Below are 24,205 nucleotides of genomic sequence, written 5' to 3'. Positions count from 1 at the left end.
ATTTCAATTTTAAAACTACGGGAAAAATATAATAGTGTTTATATACTAGGAAAATCCCTTAGGCTAGATAAATACTCATTTCCCCCAACCTTGAAAGAGTGAACATTTTTAAACGTATTTCGAAATTTTTAAACGTATTTCGATATAATTAAATGAAATTTTACTTTTTTAGTCAATATTGATATAAATTTTATGTTTGAAATTTATATATTAAAAAAATAGATTTTTAAATGAAATTGGTTTAATATTAAAGGCGTTTTATATATAAAGAATTTTATATAAAAATTTCAATCGAAATTAGATTTTAAAATAAAAATAATTCAAATTTTAAAGTTAATAAAATCATCATCATCCGATAAATAAACGGGAGGGGGGGGATTTAGCAAAACGAGAGTTAAACGCGAACTCATGATGTATATATATTTTCCACTTCCGGTTATAAAATAGATGAGTATTGGCTGAAGAGAACTTAATATGGATATCTAAAACGGTCCTAGCTTGAAACCGATGGTACCAATGACTTTTCTCATCTAACAACTTTCTGTATACAAAATACAAAATATAAATATATATCTACATATATAAATTCGTATTCCTGTCTGTTTGTTTGTTTGTTCACAATTTGATTAACATATACAAAAGGTCCGTTTAGTATTTCATTTATTTCTATATATAGTATGATTCTTTAAAAAATATAAAATGTAAAGGTCACCTCATTTGCTTATTATATTAAGAAAAATCAATTGTACTAAATAACTGTATGTTAGTTTAAGTTTCTAGCGAAAGAGTTGTTTTAAGTGTTCTATTTAAGATTGTTATTTCATCAACTCCAAATAACAATTATATTGATAATATATTTAATTAAATTTATTTGGAATTATTACTTCCGACATCGATTTTTTATGAAACGAGTAGAGTTATTTCCCCCTTATTAGAACATATAATGTTCCGAAGTCCGAAAGATAAAAAACAAACTCTTCCCAAATAAATTAATTTGGTATCGCAAGACGGTTCTAGCGTGGAGAAATAATTTCGTGTAGACAGAAAGATGTTTTGCTTTATTTTTAAATATTGAATAATTTGACCCGGATTCACGGGAATTCCCGTCAAGCATGGATCGGGCGAAACCGGCAATCATCAGTTTAAGCCGAGCGTTATAACAGACGCTTTAAAAACAAACAAACAAACAGGAAAAATACAACTATAAATAATCAAAAATAACAAAAACCTACTTTTAAATAACTGAAAATATTTTTATTTATTTATCTTATATATTTTGTTTTGTTTCTTGTTTTTTTGCAAAATATTTATCAACAAAAAGTTTTTTCCTTCAAGAAAAGATAAAAGTTTTACTTTTTTCACCGTAAATTCTTAGGCGTAAGTACAAGTTTTTGGAGTTTTTTAAGACTTTTTGTTCAGTCAAGTTTCTTTTTTGTGGGGAGGGCACAGAGATTTTACATATATATATGTTTTTAAAGAAAATACGTAAAAATATGTTTACGAAAGTCGTAAATTGTTAGATGAAAGTACAGGAAATTTTTTTTTCAAGAAAACTTAATATTTTTATTTTATTTTTTTTTTTTACGACTGTTCATTGCCAGTGGAAGCACTTTCTCGAGATAAGGATATTTCCTTATGAATCTTTTACTTCGGTCGACTGTTGAACGGCCATCGACGGCAATGAGGGAGGAGATAGGGTAAAGGAAATGTGTAAGTGTGCTTCGATATAATACCGCATTCCCTTCGCATATTTTTAAGGGTAGCCATTTCGGACCCCATAAATAAATGATTTTTACGATTGTTAGAATTTCACCTGGTGGGGAGGGTATCACGTACTTCTTTTTTTTAGGCGATTACATTTACATGTTTTTATCTGTTCTTTTATTTTTTAAATTGTTGTGTATGTGTGTGAGGGGGTATTGACGTTACCCCCGATGAAAATGATTAATATCCTTAGTATAGTAGGTGTGTTCAAAACGGAATTTTATGTAAACCGGGGCAACGCCGGGTACCCATGCTAGTATATATATATATATATATATATATATATATATATATATATATATATATATATATATATATATAGCCTGTTAAAACCGGGCGAAACTTGCCGTTGACTTAAGACTTTATGTGCTCTATTCCATGTTGATGCTTGAGTATGCTTAACTTTATGCTCATTTTCACTAAATCATAATACTTATTAGTCCTTAACTCGGCATTGAACAGACGCAATAATACATTGTTCGTTGAACCTCGTTATAACAAAGGTCCATACAAAATTCAGCCAAACCGCCAATAGTTTCTGAAAAAAATTGAACGGACAGACAGGCTAAATAAAATCTAACATATAGATGTTTGAATAAACTCGAACAAATGTATTAAAACTAAGAATGCAAATAAAATCAAATCGTGTATTATTTGAATTACTCAAACGCTTATCTCATTGTTTCATCTGATGTTGACCATTTTTCAGATGTGTCACTTTGAACTCTATAATCTCCATGGAATTTCGAATAGGTTGGTTGGTTGGTTGTTTTTTGTTTTACGGCATATCAACCCTTTTCGGGTTATTTAATGCCGAATCCAAAGATTTTGAAGAAAAAATTTTTAATAGAATATATTTGTTGTTTTCAAGTCGGTTTCTATTTAACCCATAGTTGGAACCCTAACAGGTACTACCACTCCGGGTCAGAGTGGACCTGGGAGCAATGGCAATTAAAGGATGGCTCCACACTCCCCAAAGCCCACAAGCTGGGGCCTCACCACTGGATATAGTCTACGGTCATATCCAGGACCCCCATTGAGGGACTTTTACCCTCTGCAGGGAGGCAGTCGGTGTATTCTAATGCCGCACCGACAGGGCCGAATTTCGAATAGGAAATAGCTTACTCTCGTTCTGACAGCCATGAACTGATAGATATAAAATAGTCTGAAACTGTATTCTTTGTATTTCCTGTGCTGAGGGTTGAACCAGCAACCCCCAGCTGACTGTCACTTAGAACTGATTATTATTTATTACTTATACTTGAATATATTTTTCCAATTAAAATTCTAATATGAGTTGTAGTTATCCTTAAAGTTCTTGTAAATGCATTGACTTCTTCGAGTAAGCTTGTCCTTTAACCAATCTCAAACCCTCAAAAAGTCGCGTGATGCTAAATAAGGGTTTCTAGTCGGCATTTTATGTGAACGACGTTGACCTAGTAATTCCTAAGGAAAGTGAATAGCTGGATGAACACAGTCATTCTACGAGAGTTTCTAGGAAGATCAAAGCGATTCCCAAAGTGGCTAGAGAAAATAAAGTCGAATTATTAATTAATTATTGAATTTGAAATAAAATCTAACATTATGTATGTGGTCTTCGTATTCATTTTTTGTAAAACAAAAAAGTTTATAAATAAATTATAAGATTTTTTAAATGGGAGTCACTCTGTATATGTAGAAGGTATGTGTCGTAACGAAGATTATTCAGATAAATCTAACGTCTTGACCTGGATTAACATTACAAAATGTCCATCCCTTATGCCAGCCATGATCATAGTAAAAAGAAGGTCTATGCACACATATTCCCATTACGTTAAAGGCATTGCTCATAATTAATTTATTATCACGCCTTGTTTTTCATTGTTTTAATGTCGTGGATAGAAAATCAGCATTCAATCGAATACAGATATGCTATATATAAAAAAAATAAATGGCGATGTAGTTTGCTTGAAGCTTTGCTGGTAAATAAATATGTAAATGCTATATATATATATATATATAGAGAGAGAGAGAGAGGGAGATAGAGAGAGAGAGAGAATTGATACGTAGTTTGCTTGAAGCATTGTGTGGGATAGGTATGTATTAGAGAATTAGAAGGCTATCACAATCCGAGGAATGAGATATAGTCGGTGTTGTTGGAAGAAGACGAAAAACAGTGGCGGTTTACAAATCAATAACTACATGCATATATGTCTATATATACATATATTTATTCAGTTAATCAGTATGCAAATGTCTTACTTGTTATGTCTGCGACAATATCGATAATAATTTCGGAAAAATTCCCTTTTCAAATGGTAGACGTGACAGATCGATATCCCAGCACTGTCATTAAACACCTCTGGGACACGAAAAAACGCGTATGAGGGTTCCCCACCAATACCTGCTTCCTTAAAATGCCCCATCTCAGCGACAAGATCACCACGGCTATCCGCAGGGATATCAGAAGGGAGGGTCTCAATATGCAACTAGCCCACTCCGGACCATCCCTTAGAAGCAGCTTTCTAAACGCAAGCACAACAAGGACCCACCACCATGCACACTGACAAATTGCCCCGTATACCCCGCAACCATATGCCACCACACACATGTAGTCTACAAACTAAAATGGTCTGCCTGCGGAAAATTCTACGTGGGCAGCACCACAAGACCCCTACACATAAGAATCAAGGAACACACACAAACACAAGCATCATCAATCCACAAACACCTCAAGACCTGCAGAAACACTAATATATCTATTAAAGTCAATATTTTAACCACAGAACGCAATATTGGAAATCTTCGCATAAAGGAATAATTACTAATATTCAATTTACGACCAGAACTCAACAACAAATTCGAGCTCGGATCATTATTTATTATATAACTTTACATACGGCTCCCACCAAAGACTTACCATTACAACCTTAACACATTAGAACAGGTACGCCACACCATTCCAGAAGCGAGAACGCGTCGAGTGCTCGAGGATGAATATGGAGATATGGCAAGAAGACTAGTCAAAGTTTTTTAAAAGACTGATTACACAGGATGAAACCTGGGTCCATCACTATGATCCAGAGACCAAAGCCCAGTCAATGCAGTGGAAGCACTTGGACTCAAAACCTCCAAAGAAGGCAAGGATGCATCCCTCCGCTGGCAAGGTAATGCTCACAGTCTTCTGGTACCAGGACGGAGTAGTGATGACAGATTTCCTGGCAAAGGGTATCACAATTACAGGAGCCTATTATGTTTCACTTTTGAGGAAATTAAGGGAAGCTATCAAAATCAAGAGGCGGGGTAAGATCAGCAAAGGTACCCTCCACTTGCAGGACAACGCTCCGGTCCATAACTCGCATGTCGCCAGATCAGAAGCACGGGCGTGTGGTTATGAAATCCTTCCCCATCCTCCCTACTCTCCTGGCCTTGCACCCTCTGACTTTTACCTCTTCCCAGCCATGAAGTTGTTTTTGAAAGAAAAGCGTTTCCCAGATGATGTAGCCTTGATTTCTGAAGTCACGTCGTGGTTGGAGGACCAAGCTGGGGTGTTCTACGGAAACGGTCTCCAGAGCTGCATCAAAGATGGGAGAAATGCATAACTCTTGGTGGTTCCTATGTAGAGAAAGACTAATAACTGTATTTTCCGATAAAAAGTGGCACGGATAGACAAACTAAAATAAATAAAATATACATTTTTTAGTTTTACCTGACGCTTCACTTGCAGGTCCAATTCCGCGTATATTTTTTGCTCTTATTTTAAAAGCATAAAGCAAACCGGGTCGAAGATCGCCAACCGTGAATGTCCTTTGTCCGTTGTTATCGTTCGACGTGCTTTCAGCCGGAATGTCTGCAACAAAACAAACGTCAAAGCAGACATGCAGTCAATGTGTATCGAGTGAGTAACATGTTTGCGGAAACAGAAAATGACTTTTAGAAACAGATAATGTATTTTTCATAGAATGCGTATTTTTTAAAGAAAAGGATATTTTGTAATTTTATTTATTAAAGTTGCTTCTCGAGAAAACAAAAGTTTTCATGTAAAATATAGATTGTCTACATTAGGTGGTACTTGTTCATATCATTCGACTGTGGAAACTTTGATGAAATATTTAGTCTCTTTGCGTCTATTAATGGAAGTCGTATCATATTTATTAGATGTGAAACCACTTTATGTAAAAAAACTAACAAGAACAAAAAATGATTATCGCAAAGACAAGGAGATGCTTGGTGGCTTTAGTCTTAATAAGAGCAAGGCAATAAGTAAGAGAAAACAGCCAGCAGGAAGAGAGTTCCACAAACCTGCAGTCCTTGGTAAGCAGTTACTGGAATAAAAAACCGTCTTACAATGACTTATTAAAGTGGTGAATTGATTGAGACAAAAGAGTCAAACAAGCTGGAAGCAAGGTATATATCAGACAATTCGTAAGAACACTTGTCGTAATAGTATTGATAGGTAACACTCACACAAGTAAAATCACGTCTGTGATAGAAAGAGTGTTGCATAGAATAAAGATTAATCAAATTACAGATATGTTTGTAATTTTATTTATTAAAGTTTATGACAGTCTGAACCCCATACATTCTAGGATTAGAAGGTCCTTCGCCACAGTTTTTTTTCTAATTAAAAGTTTGTTGCACGTGTCTGTAACACGTCTTCTACCAACTCAACGTCCTGTTCTTTTCGTGGCTGTTTTTTTTATGCGCCTGATATGTGTCTAATTTGCATAGAAATGGTATAGTCTAATTTACATAGAAATGGTATCGTCTAATTTGCATAGAAATGGTATCGTCTCATTTGCATAGAAATGGTATCGTCTCATTTGCATAGAAATGGTATCATCTCATTTGCATAGAAATGGTATCGTCTCACTTGCATAGAAATGGTATCGTCTCATTTGCATAGAAATGGTATCGTCTCATTTGCATAGAAATGGCGAGAGTCTGTGTTACTCATGAATGATCGTCAAGTACAAAAGCAACTGCGCGTCGCCATTTCTTTCTTGTCAAACGACCAAACCCTGCAATTACCTTATACCGGGACTCATGAAACATGATTAAAAAAAACTGACAAATATACACGGTTAACCAGATGCAGGAGAGATACAAATAATTGCACTTAAAGGGGCGATTAGAATCTTAAAAACGCCTTCTCCGTTGGAAAGTATGGCATCCTCTAGGATGCATTATCCACAGCTAGAACAAAGTTATCAGCAAAAATACATTAGGTCTTGTTCTCTCATCCAACAGAACCTCATTGTTTGCGTAAATAACGAAATTATGACTACCTCGTCGCAATATTTGGAAATCAGATCGGTGTTTTGTGGCGACCAAAATCGTGTAGAAGCGAATTGGTGATCCATTGTCGTTACCGTCGGTCCAGTAAATTCGGTAGGCGCGGTCATCGTTTCTTACTGGCTTAGCAAATACACCGGCTGGTCTACTGGGTGGTCCTATCGGGAAAAGAGAAATGATTTATTAAGCCTTGCATTTAAGAACGATTATAAGATAGAAAAGAGAAATATAGATACGCACGCACGCAGGCGTACAAAAAGTCAAATAAAAATCAAATGAAAAATAAAATAAAGCCAGAAAATGACTATTATTATGGGTTATTATATAGATAAGCTTTACAAGGTAATATGTAGAATAATAATGAAAATCAGTCGCTCAGAATACTTATAGAAATATATAGGATCATGGGGGGATCCTTAAAAGTAGATTAAAAGGAGAGGGAGTGAATGAAATTAATAAATAAATTTAAGTTGATTCATTAGTTGACAGAAAAACAAAACAAAAATCAATTGGAGATTGGGTACGATCATTTCAGAGATAATATTAAGTAGTTTCTTCATCAGGTAGGAGAAGGTCGAAACCAAATTAATGATCAATTAGCAGTATTAAAGAATTTTGGGAGCATCAATTAGTAAATATATATATATATATATATATATATATATATATATATATATATATATATATATATATATATATTTAAACTTGTCCTTAATGTATTTTACCTCCTTATTCAATGAATTTTTACCATATCTTTTATACTTCATATTTTTCCTTGTTTCTGCTTTCAGAATCATTATGAACTTTATAAACTTTTAATAACTGTTAACGGCTTTTTCATTCAAATATGTTTCAATTTCTCTTTGTAGTTTCTTTTAATGCATTAATCTTCAAACGTTATTGTATATTTTGCAAACCTCTTTCCTCGGATGAGAAGAATTTCATTTTTCGAAACTCCGCGGAATAAGGTCTTTACACTTTGAACTCCTTATCGTTTAATTTAAAATGACAGCTTTTTTTTACAGGTTTTTAATGTTCTTTTGAGAATTTGAATTAATTTTCAATAATATATATATAAATATATATATATATATATTTATATATATATACATATATATGTATATATATATATATATATATATGATACAGGACTTCTGATAAATGCATTATTTTCACTTTGACTTTCCATGTCTCACTGACTTTAGCAAATAGGGTGTATACCTTTATAATATTTGCTAATATTTTCTCTCCTTTGATGAGATGATAGACATCGAAACCCTATAGGTTAAGGAGGTTAATTTTCTATAGCATTCTTTGTCTTGCTTAGAATAATAAAAATTCTTTGATATGAAACTCAACCACTTCATTTCATTTCAATGAGAGTTTTTTTTAAATTCATTGAATTACAATTTAATTTATTTGCTCTATCTTGCATATCGAGCAATTCCTGTTTAGATGGGATAACTTATAGAATATTACTGCCAGTATTATTTTGTAAACCTACAATCTCACGTTTCCATAACAACTGATTGTTAAATAAAAACTATTCTGAAGTATATATATATATATATATATATATATATATATATATATATATATATATATATATATATATATATATAAGGAGTAATAAACTGCACTTACAATTTCTGTGGTCCTTTTAATGGTCAGGAAGAAAAACAAACTCGATAATTATTATGAACACAATGGCAAAGCAAATACAACAACTGAAAGGTATGTGTATACATCATTCTGACTGCCACGAGTGGAAAACTCATGCATAACCGCCGAGAAACATATCACCCCGGTTTTTTTATTGTGAGTGGGAGAGTTCATAATTATCTGTAGTGTTGAGTACTACAACTCCCCTCGCACAAAGCTTAACACCGAGGGGTTCTGAATATGGTTCTGTCTTTGGGTTTATCAGGATAACACCTGGAAACTATTGTGTCGCTGTTCTGGGGCTGTTTGGACTATTTCTAGATGAAAGGTGTCGTGTAACATAATCGCGTTAGAATTTGGTGGCATAATGTTAGCATGACGTTACGGACTCAAATGCATACATAAAGATTAATATCAAAAGAGGAAAAAATGAGAAGGAAAAGAAACCGACGCGTGGCAGTTGGTTCGTTACGTTCGGTGAACGTGTAAATCTTCTCTCTTCCTACTCCCTTCCAAAAGTCGAACTTTATAAAATGGTACCGTGTCATTGAGATTTTTATGGTATTAGCTTTCTTGCGCGGTGTACTGACAGTCATTTGGATGCATGAAATTATTAAAATAAATACCGTTTACCTTCAGGAAGAAGATATTATTTTACTTTGTGACCGATTTTACATATAATGTGTTGGATTCGTTAGAGAGAAAAATACGACAACGTTACAGTCGTAAATGGTGTCCATCACTACATCTTTCTGTGGTGCACTGTCCGTGTTGTTCGATAGTTGCTCCAAATTTGGTTAAGATGCCTCTTATAGGAGAACCGAAGGCCTCGAATTATGTAGACCATATTTCCGATCCCCTCCTCTATAGTATCATGTTCCCAGAAGGGTGCGTTGTTTTTTTTTTAATTTCTTGAAAATACCTTTTCGTCTTAGATATATTGTTCTTTGGTACTATAGTTTTGTTTGTTTAGCAGTTTTTCAAACAACAATCTTATTTTTGACGAGATGGAGTAACAGAACTAACCCAACAATCGGCGAATGTAGAGAGAAGGACCATACGATGCAACACGAATTTGTTTTCTATCTACTGTCAAACAACTGCAGCTTCCAGAATGCAACAATAATGAAAGGAATTGCGTAAAAAAAGTTAGAAACTTGTTCGACACTCAAAGAATATTAAAATTATTTGTATTTACAATTTCAAAAGTTATTATTTTTAATAATATTCTGCCACCAATTGTAAAAACAAAGATACCAAAATTATTCTCAGCCGAAAGATAAGAAACATTATAGGAGAACAAATATAATTCATAGTATGAAACGCATTTAATTACTTATGCACAGTCTTTCTACACATTTTGGACTGATAAATTACAGGAATTTGTCGAACTTTTGTAGATTGCTCCATTTTTTAATTGCTTCAGAGTGTTTGGCAGAGAGATACTAACAATGTTTCTTCGATAAAGTGTTGTAGGAAAAATGGAGATTATACTTGTATAAAAATTATTACTGATTAAAAAAAATTATTCCAGAAACGTCCAAACATCCGCTTGTTCTGTAAAGTACAACTACTGAATACAAAAACCAAAATGGCCACACGCAGCTGATTTTATGCTCACTATACACGCGAAAGTAATGTGTATTCTATATGTCCGTATGCAAAGTAGATGATCCTCGGATACATAAAATCAAGTCGTTTGAGGGACGAAGGAGTTCGTTTGAAGAAGGCGAACCGTACGTAGGTACCGTGTTGAGACGTTACGGATTATTTACTTGCTTCACCCCAGAAAGTCAAAGAAGACAAAGTAGAAAATTACATCTGAAGAAAGCCATACTTGGTTTCTTAGTCAATGTTATATTTTATCAGGACAAGGGTGCTTTGTGCGACACTTCTCTAGATGTGGTGGCAGTATTCCATGTTAAGATGCATTTGACTGTTACATAGGTTGGTGATTACATTTAGAATCAGTTTCTGGAACGGTAGACGATCCAACCATTTTTAAGCGACTTTAGTAACAAGCTAAATACACACCATTTTAGAAACGTCGTTGCATAAGACATTCTAATAAAGATTTATCTTGTTCACATGTTTCTTTTGTTTTTCAATTTTGTATAAGTAAGTTCTCAAGTAGAAATGAAAATAAATTTACCGAGGACAGTCAACATGGCTTCGGCTTCTGAAGAATCGACTGGGCTCTGCAAGACGCACTTGTAACGACCTGTGTGCCTTAATTGTGCGGATCGGATGTAAAGTCCAAGTTGTTGATTTGAAGTTCCCTGTGACAACAAATAAAAATAAAAACAAACAACGGGTTCGTCATACATTTACGAAAAACTTTTACACACACACACACACACGCACAAACACACACACAAACACACACACACACACACAAACACACACACACACACACACACGCATACACAATATATATAATAAAAGAACATAACTGGAATTTAGATACAGTTTAACTAATTTTCAATACACAAAATAATATCGATAATAGAATAAAAAAAATTAATCTATAAATTAATAAAAAATAAAAAATATACTCATTTCAATTCATATATCAAACATTTTGAAGTCTAACGACTATATTCATTGTAAAACAGAACAGAAAAGGCATCATATCTTTTAAATTCTAACGGCTTTGTGTCGTTAAAAAAATTAATCTACACACTTCGAATGCTAACGGCTATTTTTTTTTTTCGGAAAAAGAACAAAATCATTCATTTTACATTACAAACACAATAAATAGATTTTCAAATATTGTATATGTATTTTATTTCTTGAAATCAATCATGTCGATGAAGTCTTGAAATAAAGACGAATCGTTGATGAATAGATAATTAATTTTGGTTTATTCCTTTTTCATTTATATATGAACTCTGTGTATCGCTTTATTGCAGGTTAATATTTTTTTTAATTTTGAAATTTCTATAAAACGCAAAAAAATTAATTTTGGTATAACACTAGAATAGCATATCAAGGTGCCTTATTTCCCTGATTTTTGTGGAATTCAAACAAATATTTTGAAAATTATGCTAATTTTTCTATTTTCTGGTAATTTTAAGTTTGTATCACTTTATTGCAGGTTCACAAAAATGCCTAGAACTGGTCGATTGACAGCTAGTGAAAAGAAACGTATTGTTGCAGGCCTTGCAGAAGGTTTAACTCTAATAGATCTTGCCAAGGAGCTTGGAAGAGATCAAAGAACATTGTCTTCGTTCATTGAACTTTCAAAAATAATGTCTCATATTTTTATTCTTCCCGAATGGATCATAGGAGATTGCAAATTGCATTCTTATGATGACTGAATATACGCTTTCATGACATGAATGTTTCATCTCTCTGTTGCAGATATTGAAACTATAAGAAAGCAATCCCTGATGGACGTCCGTCAGAAGCAGAGATGCGTCATAGAATCCCTAATTGAAGAAAAAACTGAACCGATCAACATTCACCGGCGCCTGTTGAACGTTTACAAAGTCAATGCAGTTAGTGTACGCAGTTTCGAGATATGTTCGTCAATTTCAGAGTGACGACAGAAATGTGAGCGACGAAACACGACCGAGGCATCAAAAGAGGCTGGTAAAATTGCATTAAGAATAATGGTGACTATGTAGAAAAATAAATTTTGGAGCATAAAAGGATGCTTATTTTTATGGTAACACCCAAATTTTCGAAGCTCTTCAATGTTTCAGTTTTTTAGCTAAAAACTGGGAGACATTACTTTTGGAACGACTCTCATATATATATATATATATATATATATATATATATATATATATATATATATATATATATATATATATATATGTGTGTATATATATATATATATATATATATATATATATATATATAAACACACACAAGTTTTCCATGGCGATGTTTTAATTAGCAGCTTAAATCTATGGTCCCTCCCTGCAAAACATTCACAATAAACACTTGTCTAGCTACAACCACTGTCAACGAATTTCTTCACTGTCTATCTATGCTTAAATCTAAACGCAAATTCTATAAAAAGGGGATTTTTCTTAGAATATCCGTCTTGTAAACACAATGCTGCCAGGCTGCTTTCCAGTTGACTACAACAAGATCGTTTTCAAGTCCAATGTAAACAATTTCTTGTTGAGTCACCCTCTTTAATAAAATTCTGATATATTTTCACCACTACTTATCATTACACTCTTGCCTAATCATCCATTTGATAAACCCATTAACACTTATCATTGAGTTGTCTTCGGGCCTTGATAAGCAGTAACACTTTAGCAATATATATATATATATATATATATATATATATATATATATATATATATACCATTTTATTCAATTTATGTAAACAAAATTAGCATTGATCGTGACAATAAACTGTTTGAATTTAAAATATTTATTCAGGCAACCATAGCTTTCGGCATTTATTGAAACAGGTCTTTTAATGAAAGGAAAAACAAAGAATAACAATTTGGAAGGCTTTTTATAATAAATAATTTCTGTTGTGGGCGTTTGGAAACGCAGGTTGGTGTCACTAGGAAAGAGGGGAGAGTGTGTTTGCTAGACTCAATAATGGGTGGCCTTAGTTATTTTAATTAGGTCAGACGGCTTAACAAATAAGGACTAGCGGCTATGGTTGCCTGAAGAAATCTTCTTAGATTGAAACAGTATCTATTGTTATTGTAATTTTGTTTACCTAAATATAATAAAATATCTTGCCCTCTTTATTGGGCACTATTAACAACCTTGTTAAATTTAATGGTTTTTAAACCTGGAATACACAAAATAGCTGATTAAACTACATTTAAAGGGTCCACTTTGTAGTAATTTTAGCTTGGTTTTCGTTATTGAGAATATAGTTGAGAAGATCGAAAATAATGCTGTGAATAGAGCAAGTGTTTGAAGAACATAACACGATTACATGGGAAATTTTCCACCGATTCTAACATCTCACAATAAATTCTGAACGACTATTACCCATGGCTACATTGTTATAAATTAATTTTTCGATTGGGGTGACTTTACACGTGGAAATTTAATCTTTGTCTGAATCATAAGGCCGAACGATCCAACTTTACCTCTTGATTTAATTATCCTAGTCCGACACATCGTTGTAATGAACTCCTTTCATTTCCCAACTGGCCGTTGGATGCTCTCCACCCACAATATCTAACATTTCAGGACGATAAACTTCGTTGCGTCATATATCAATGTTGCATTGCCTGACACACACGAGCGAATATCCCAAGACGCCGTCCACTGTCTTGAAGTTATGAAAGCTTTTCAATAATTCAGTGCCTTTAGCATCAAATTCTCCAAATGTTGTCGGCAATTGGATTAATTTACCGTGGTTCACCGAACTTTAAGATCTTGTTCTATTTTTCACTCTGTTCGACACTTCCACCTGATCAATTAGAAGTAATAGAACGCACCAATAAACGCTTTCAACTAAGTAATAAAGAGCAATGTGTATTTATTTATAAGTATATATTTAATGTTTCTGAATTTTGGAGATGAGGATTGGTTATTCGTATTATTTGGATTAATCAGATCTTATCTTGAGTGTGATTTTCACAACGTTTCGATCATTGTTACCTCCGACCTTCTTCAGGTGTATCTTGACGAACTCGGGAATATTTCAGTCGAACGCAGGAATTTGGACGGAATTTCGAGCGGAACCCTTTATTTACTTCACAGGGGTAGCGTGCTCTCTTCCGCCAGCCATGACTGGATAGAGGTCCTAAGTAATTCGCAATTATATTTTTCGGTCGCGCAAACTGAGGATTGAACCTTCAACCTTCCCGAGTTCGACAAGATACACGTGAAAATCACGCTCAAGATAAGAACAATCGTTCGATTAATCCAAATAATCCAAATATATATTTGTTCTGTCACACAAAAGTGTGCCCGATGAATAATGGAAAAGGGAAAACAGATTTGTTGCCTTTTTCCTGTCAATTTATACGTTTCTCTTTCCCTTTTCATCTTAACTTTCCAATTTTAGACGTTTTCTGCCATTGTTTCTTATGTGATCGACAATTGTTCTCATTCAAATTTTTTTCATTTAACTTCTGCTAACGCCTTAGCTGTTAAGTCAGGTGTATGTTTAGCTCATTTCAAGCCACCCATACGCAGCAATAATCAAAGAAGAAAATAAATAGCTAATGCGTATAATCTGAATAACATCCAAATCCAATACTTGGGACCCCAACGCCTAAATCCAATACTTGAGATTCCAACATCCAAATCCAATACTTGGGACCCCAACGCCTAAATCCAATACTTGAGATTCCAACATCCAAATCCAACACTTGGGACCCCAACGCCTAAATCCAATACTTGAGATTCCAACATCCAAATCCAATACTTGGGACCCCAACGCCTAAATCCAATACTTGAGATTCCAACATCCAAATCCAATACTTGGGACCCCAACGCCTAAATCCAATACTTGAGATTCCAACATCCAAATCCAATACTTGGAACCCCAACGCCTAAATCCAATACTTGAGATTCCAACATCCAAATCCAACACTTGGGACCCCAACGTCTAAATCCAATACTTGAGATTCCAACATCCAAATCCAATACTTGGGACCCCAACGTCTAAATCCAATACTTGAGATTCCAACATCCAAATCCAATATTTGAGATATCAACGTCCAAATCTAACATTTTGAACTTCAGCGTGCAATCCAATACTTGAGACTCAAACATCCAAATCTAAAACTTGAAACTCCAACATCCAAATCTAATACTTAGGTCCGTAACATCCAAATCCAATACTTCAGACTCTAACGTCCAAATCCAATATTTGCAACTCCAATTTTTAAATATAATACTTGAGACCTCAATGTCCAAATCCAATACTTGCTATTTAAACGTCCAAATCTAATACTTGCTTTTTTAACGCCCAACTCCAAACAGAATTAGCGTTTTGAAAAATCTAGCTTCCTATTTACCTCAGCTTACGTAACCTCCGTAACTTTATGTTGTCGAGCTCGGTAATCTGTACGAAATTTCAAACGAAACCCTTTATTGAATCCATGACGGTACCATGTCCACGTTCTGTCAGATAAGATGACCGGATAGAAGTCTATAGTGTTTCACAATTGTCAATTCTCATTATCGATCACACTGAATTTTTTCCTGCCAGAACAGTGTCATTTACAACTGAATTTTGCTTAATATTTTATCCGTTACGCCACGAGTTTTTGTTGTCAATTTTCACAACGTTTCGGCCAATGTAATCTTTTTTCGAGTTAATCTTTTCGAACTTGGAAACTTCGAACCTTTTATAAAGATGTTGCTTAAAAGATGAATCTGATATATCGGGCAGAACGTGGTGACAATAACACTAATGATGAAAACAGCAGGACAACAAATAGAAATCATCATCTGAAAAAATCAGAAACATACAAAAAAGCTAAGTAATCGGTGTTTTAATAAAGAACAGTCATTAGAAATGATACTTGCTTTTTTAATAACTCACGATAGTTCAGTACCTTAATCGTCTATTAAAACTAAAAAAAATAGTATTATAAAAACTTACATTGAAAAGCAATCGCAAATCAGAATTAAATGAATTTAAAAAAATAGTACACTTCAAATTAAAAAAAAATAAACGATACATGTGTTCTTTTCTTGTCATCGAAAATGATAATAATTTATATATGATAACTCAACTTCCTAAAGTAATCACATGATTGTATATCGTGAAATGCAATCTTCAGAAGTGCCAATAGAGATCTTTAGTGATGCTGGTGTATCGTTAAAAGGAAAGGCCAAAGATTGTAAGAACTCGATTTCTTTGGCAATGTCGGCACACGTGACTGATAGACTTCGATGAGACGATCTGGCACATCTGGAGTCAGGGCAGAGTTGCTGCATGTGCACGTAAGATGAATAAATAAAGAATATATATATATATATATATATATATATATTCATTATTTGTTTCTACATATGCAGTAATATGTTGCTACACAGTCATGAGAATGTTTCGATAAGCTAGTTACCAAGAACTAGAGATCTTTTCAGAAGATACAACTCATACGGATGCAAAGGTTTGCAATGACAAAATCAGGTCTTCATCGTAACATGAAGCTAACATCAGAAGGTTTCATCAAATGTTGTGAAAAATAAGATTTGGTTGTATGTAAATAAGACCCAATAGGATTGCGAGTCTGTGTTTAGATATAGGAATGAAGTAGAAACGGTGAAGCGTTAAAGGTCGAGATAAAGGTCATGGAAGACTAGAAAAAAGGTATTCGTATGCGTGTGTGATGTCTGCCCTGAATCTTAAACATACTAGTGTGTATAGGTTCAAGCAGTAGGGGAATGTTAATCGACATGTTTATGCTAAAACGCGTTTTAGATTTAATCGGGGTTAGTCATTTATAAAAACGCTTTTAATTTAACTAGAATTTTTATGTGGTCAGAAAATGTCAGAAAATGTCAGAAAATGTACGACTGACGTTGCCCTCTTGTATATTCTGCCCCACCACAATCATCCCTACACACATCAATAAAAAGGTTCAGAGATAAGGAAGAAAGGGAAAAGACGCAAGTAATAAAAGAAGAAAAGAAAAAGAAAGAATAAAGAAAAGAAGGAAAGAGAAAAAAGTAAAGAGGAAACAAAAATGATTTATTGGTGGTGATTCTAAAGCATGTCTTTCTCGTTCCCATTATTCATCCATTCTCGACCACTCCAAAACCTTTACTCCCATCTCTCATGATAGTTATTTTCTTAATTTACTACGCGAAGCTTTAAAAGTTGTATAGCAACAATAATAATAATAATAATAATAATAATAATAATAATAATAATAACAATAATAATAATAATAATAATAATAATAATAATAAAATCTAAAAAATGTATATAATTAATTTATGTCCATGCTTAGATATGATCATCTACTTAATTGTGATAATGATAATTAAAAATAGAAGGTAATGGGGTATAAGCATGTTGGTGACTGTGATAATTTTGAATAATAATTGACTAATAATTTTTTCAATAGTGGAAAGAAAGTGTTGCGAGTAACATTAAAAAATCAAAACGTATTTCAAAAAAATAGAAGATAAGGTGCAAATGGCCAACGACAAAATAAATCAAGATATAAAATAAGTATAGATCATTGTCCACGTATACATAGTCACGCATACAGTACGGTTTCGCTGTTTCACAACTCATCAGTGCGGCTAGACAGACAACTACCTCAAGCCAGGATTGAAACCCGACCGTCTGTACGGCAGTCAAGGCTCCTAACCATTACGCTATTGGCAGCTGCTTAACGAATAGTGAATTTAACGATGATTTGACATCGTCCGAAATACCTCCGCTCGATTTGCTTACACAAAGAGCGTCGCTTATATGTATATACATATGTATATGTATATGTATACATATATATATATATATATATATATATATATATATATATATATATATATATATATATATATGTATACATATACATAACGGGGCTCATTCAGTCTATGACAGACTATGGATACCAACATAGGGGTGTTTTCGCATGAAATTTTTGTGGTACAAGGTGCGCAATCTCCAAACACATCTCGACACGACATTGTTTAATACAAGTGGAAAATGAAGTGTATGTACAGGATGCCTGGAAACTAATACCGAGAAACGTGGAGAATACATACAGCGCCTAGAATTCTCAAATAGTCACCCATCTGGTAGTAATTAGGTTCAACGTAGCTTAACTTCGGTGATCTGACGAAAACCGGTGTGCCAAGGCGATTATGCCGTATATGATACACACACACATATATATGTGTGTGTGTGTGTGTGTGTGTGTGTGTGTGTGTACATGCACACATGCTTTTTGGGAGAGTAGATTCAAATAAAAATATTTCTCAATTAATCTTTAAGTTTTTTTTTATGAAGGTGCTTATTCTTTACTGTTTAAATTTATAATCTACTTGGTGGTTGTGAGAGGTTGAAACTAGTCAGAGTTTAGAACTGGCGATTTAAAAGTTATGGCTAAGAGTGCTTTAATATAGTAGAGAAAACTATTGATTTCGATTAGAACGAAAAGTTGAAATTAAAGTTTTTAAGTTTAGGCTGATTATTAATTCCGTTTTATTTGTTTGGTTTAAGTCGTATTAAAGTTGATAACATTTCTATAGTATAAGATTTGAAGTAAGGACATCAGCACAACACATACAAATAATCTTAATTTTGTCGAATATTTCTATTAAGAGCAAACATCATTAAAATGTTTGAGAGAGACTTGATACGGTATTTAACATACATGTTGTTGTGGAGACGCCCACTAATTAGCATACGTGGGTGAAAAGATATAGATAAAGATATCAAGTCAGCAAAACCGGGGAGCTGTGTTCGAACGCCGGATAGGCAAGACGCATGTGCCGGTTGCTCCATGAAAGATTTTAACACGCCCTCTGCCGGAAAATCTTCTAACTGCTGTACAACTGCACCTTTGTATTATCTTTTCGTCTTAATATATTTTTTTTACCTTTACTGCGTTCGTGTTGTTATTGATACAGACGCAACACATGTATATGTCAAGTGTCAAAATTTCAAGTAGTGAATTGAGGGAAATGGATAAATATTTGGATTATGTAGAGAAACTGCTCGGTAGTAAGAGGTATAGTCATATGGAATAATTATCCGGGGTTGTGCTGACAAAGCTGATGCAGTAATAAAATATTAAATTTTGTGGAGATTTAAGTGAAAAAGTTCATTTTTCGTGGAATCTTACTATATATAATTTTAGAGGCGTGTTTAATAGGGGCTAGGGGGGTGAAGTATATAATTGATTAAAAAGGTGTAATTCTAATGCCTACAATTTATTGTGTTTTTATTTATGAGTTTATCCTTATTTTTGAATTTAGTGATAAAGAGTTCTTCATTTAAGTAAAGGAAAGAGTTAAGTGATTGACACGTTCTTGTGTGTTTTCAGGATATTCCAGTTAACAATTAATGTTTAGTTTTTTCCTATTAGTTCACTGTAATATGCAGCCAATGATGTTTTACTACTAGAGCTATGACGACAGAATATTCTCATCATTATTTTGACTCTCGATTTTATATCCGACAGTTACACACAGTTAATCAACCGAGAACCACACCACTCTGCATAAAAGCATATAAGATATCAACGGATACACATTCGAGAGTCAAAACAATGAAAAGAATATGCTGTTGTCCTAATCCTACTTATCACTATACTTTGGATTTATGAAGAAACTTTTATGGCCAGTGTATCTTTGCTTGAAAGTATTGCTAGTTTGGCCTATCTAGAATTTGTTAGTAGCAGGATCATCCTCTGCTTTTACGTTAGCGAAGTATATGACAGACGTTGCAAGACAGTTCTGTTTGAGGGGACAATTGAATTTATCTATGCAACTACAAGTTTTTTGTTTGTTTGTTTTTTACCCTAATTACATTCATTTAAAATGTTATTGTTATGGTCTTTTATTAATTTTCTAAGATATTGCTGCAACTGTACTATATTAAAGCACTCTTAACCATGATTTTTTTTAATTTTCAACTTTAAACTTTGACTAGTTTCAACCGCTTACAATCCCCAAGTACATTATAAATATAAATATTAAAGAATGTGTACCGTTATATAACATACACTTAAAGACTAAGTCTGAAATATTTTATTTGAATCTACTCTACATTAATGAAATATATATATATATATATATATATATATATATATGCATGTATATATGCTATATATATATATGTATACGTGGATACCTTCAGATCAATTATCGAGACATATTTTATCGTTTCCGCTTGCACCTCATCTATTGTTTAAATCAATCATTCCTTAGATTTTGATTTTTGAGTTTTACTTTAAACATTTTCTTCTTATTATTTTTAACATTATTAATCAATATAATTATTGCTAAAAACGATCATTGTCATTTATTATAAATATCACAGTCGCCAACAGTTTTATCCTCATTACCTTCTATTTTTAATTATTATTATCACAATTAAGTAGATAATCATATCTAATCATGAACATAAATTAATTATATACATTTTTACATTTTATTATTATTATTATTATTATTATTATTATTATTATTATTATTATTATTATTATTGTTATACAACTTTCAAAGCTCCGCGTAGTAAATTAAGACAAAAAAAAGCGATGATGAGAGATGGTAAGAGTGGGAAGTGAACAGGAATGAGGTACTATTGGAAAGGAGAAAGACATGCTTTAGAATAACCACCAATAAATCATTTTTGGTTTCTCCTTGACACGCTTCCTCTTCCCCTTCTTTCTTTTTTTCTTTTCTTCATTTCTTCATTAACTCTTAACCTCTTCACTGATGTGTGTAGGGATGATAGTGGTGGGGCGGGATATGCAAGAGAGCAACGTAATTCGTACATTTTCTGACCACAAAAACAATCGAGGCAAATTAAAAGCATTTTTATAACTGAATAACCCGATTAAATCTGAAACACATTTTAGCATATCTAAACACAACCTCAAACGCACACCCTATTTGGTATTATTCACATACAACCAAATCTTATTTTTCACAACATTTGATGAACGTCCTGATATTAAATCCATCTGACGAGGAAGACCTAATATTTTCATTACAAACTTTGCTTTCATATAAGCTGTATCGCTTAAAGAGGACTCTAGTTACAGGGAACTAGCTGAATTAGTAAGGACTTATTCCCATATATATAAAGAGAGAAATGTAGATAAAATAAACGTATATGTAGACGGGAAATAAAATACGTCAAATAAAAAGTAAAACATTATCGGAAAGTGAAAAGTATGTATCATAAAAAGTAAGAGGACAATTAAAGAAGAAAACAAACCTTGAGGTAATGTTGATCTCGGATAATATCGATTAATTTATCGTTGAAAAACCACTTGAACACGTGATCCATCGATTTTGAAACAGATCCGTGGCAGTATAGGAAAGCTGTTTCGTTTATTAAGACCTTAGTGTTCTGAGGTCCGCGGCTTATCAAACTGTGTTCTGTATGAATAGAAAACGGATCAGCATTTTAAAATTATATATAATAAGCAGTTGTCTGTGTGTATGTCTGCACGTTTGTATGGTTGTATTTCTAGCTCAGGTCATGTCATATGCTACTGGTACCATGTAACCCAGTACTACCTACCTAATGGTCGGGTCACCGGCGACTAAACTGGTTCCCCCACCAGACTTGTTTGGTGAGGAGGGCGGCTAGTCTCCCTGAAGGATTAAAAACAAGACCTTCCAAAGGGCGAATGAACTCTTTTCTGGGTCAACGGCCAACTAGCACCGTGTATATTTGTGTGTATGCATATGTGCATTGAGGTAGAGAGGGCTCCCGTAAGCCGTGGTGAAGGCAACCTTTCTAGGAGAAGCAAATTTCTGATTTTAGAAAACATAAAGCGGAAGACCAGTACCCGCATTAAGCTGGTCTGCACTTTAATTTGTTGCTTACTATCTTGCTCTTGCTTGTTGCTGGATCTCAACATTTTGAACCGAGAGAGAGACTTAGCTGTCGTACAAAGCTAAGACTCTGTAACATCATATTTGTATAGATACTCCCTCAGACATTTGGGCTCATGGATTTTAAATGTCTGAGGGAGTGGCACTCGTCTGACAAGACGTTGCAATCATCATTTCTAGCTCAAACTAAAAAAACAACAATATGAATACCCACAAAGTTGTTACATTCATTATCAACATTGCCCCGTATTAATAATATCTAAAATTTAGAAAGGATGTTTCATGCTTTAATTTTGTCAGTGAATGGCATCAGTTTTCCAGACAGATTATTTACTGACTAAATAAAAATAAGTAACGTTTTAATCAGGAAGTTTATTCGCTCATACCTTCATAACTCGAAGACTTTATACATATGTGTATATACAGAGTGAGGAATGGGTTAGGCGGAGTAGAAATAGGAGGTGGAGAGAGAGACGAAGAAAAAGAGGCATGGGCAAAGCGAAAGATATGTTTTAATAGAAATGTTATACCTTTGCCCTGGGCAACGCGCTACTAATATATTATAAAACAAACTTCCTGCCAACATAACTGTTCACTTGATTATTGGTACATACAGTCAGTTTTCTCCTTTCTTTTCCAAACAACAGCCGACATGCTTGATAACAGTCGAAGGACAAGCCGACCGAAACGTTGCATTAATAACACTCAAGACGAGAACAACAGTCCGACCAATACAATTAATATAAAATGTCAATATCTGATGAATGACGTTAAACTTTTGAGCAAGAAAAAATAAGGTTTTCACGGCTCATGGTGTAGAGAATTGATAATGTGAGGCGAATGCTACATCGATGCATGTCCATTTGCGTCGCTCATTTCATTAAGTTAGAAAATTACGTTTAAGAAATAAATCATTATTTAGATAGCATAACTTTCTTTCTCTTAGATCCATTCTCTATAAATAAAATCTTGAAGGTTAGTGAACGTCTCCTTGCGTCTTCTTTATATATGAAAAGAAGTAAAAAAAACGACAAAGTTCAGTAAGTAATTATTAGGAAAAAATGTAAACATTTTATATCTATAACAGATAAGCATGTCACTGACTATTAAAAAAAAGTGAAAAAGATCGAATGAATTAAACGCGATAACCGTGTAAAAGAAAGCAAATATAAAGACTTGATTTTGTTGATGAAAATGTTAAACTACTGGAGAGTGATTTAACATTTTCATAATAATTAAGTTTTTTTTTTTTGTTTTCTTTTTATATAATTTTAAAACAAATTGGGAATTACCGAAGATCAAACCACAGAGTAAATATGGTATTTTGGTGAGAGTGTCTAGTGTAGAAAAAGCCCAAAATGTTTTGCCAAAATTGGATAATCCACCGTTTCATGCATAAGGTAAATGATTAACCTACTAATTATTGTTGTTTTTTTTCACTTCCTAATTTATGTGCAATTTATATAATTAACGTTGTCTATTTTACAAACAATACTGACACTTCAAGTTTACTGCTGCCGATGCTTATTATGATGTCACTTGATAAATAGATCATACATATTGCAACGTAAACAAATTATATGATTAATCGAAATCGGAATCGGAAAATTTTGTGCAAATTTTCTGGTGCCAAAAACGATTATTTAAATTTCTTTTGTTTTGTTTTTGATTTAATGTTAAAATTAATTTGCTCATTGCCGATACTAATGATAAATCATAAATATTTATTGATTTCAAACTACAAGTACAGCTAAAGTTTATAGACCATATATATATAAGTGCATTTTTACACTTGCAAAAATATATGTACATGTAGCATAGTTTTGTTACGGCAATCCGAAAATTAACAAATAACTCAATATTTAGAAATTTGAAAATAATTTGAATCCAAATTGGTAATTGCATTGGAATCTGAAATTTAAAACGGAATCGGTAATTATATCGGAATCGGTCCTTGGATCTTTATTAGTCATTGTTCATGATACCATAGCATATATCAGACACGAAGCAAAAACAAATG

The 24,205-nt window shown here is 33.3% G+C and overlaps 1 protein-coding gene across 3 annotated transcripts in view; it reads right to left on the bottom strand.

The window, feature by feature from the left end:
* Positions 1 to 24,205, bottom strand: part of LOC145258294 (contactin-like) — a 276,192-nt gene that overhangs the window by 101,050 nt on the left and 150,937 nt on the right. For all 3 annotated transcript variants that reach the window (XR_013864091.1, XM_080116330.1, XM_080116329.1), the window contains exons 13-16: positions 21,560 to 21,723; positions 10,853 to 10,979; positions 7,032 to 7,196; positions 5,453 to 5,593 (exon numbers count right to left, since the gene is read on the bottom strand). Coding sequence is in view for 2 of the 3 variants with exons in the window: in XM_080116330.1 (XP_079972456.1) it covers positions 5,453 to 5,593; positions 7,032 to 7,196; positions 10,853 to 10,979; positions 21,560 to 21,723 (597 nt within the window). In the remaining variant the exon portion in view is untranslated. The remainder of the gene's footprint in view (positions 1 to 5,452; positions 5,594 to 7,031; positions 7,197 to 10,852; positions 10,980 to 21,559; positions 21,724 to 24,205) is intronic.

This window comes from Euprymna scolopes, chromosome 33, assembly GCF_053919585.1.
Source record: "Euprymna scolopes isolate OS-2025 chromosome 33, ASM5391958v1, whole genome shotgun sequence".
Lineage (NCBI taxonomy): Eukaryota > Metazoa > Mollusca > Cephalopoda > Sepiida > Sepiolidae > Euprymna > Euprymna scolopes.
Note: the sequence above shows the minus strand (reverse complement) of the source record. Positions and strands in the feature narration are given on the sequence as shown.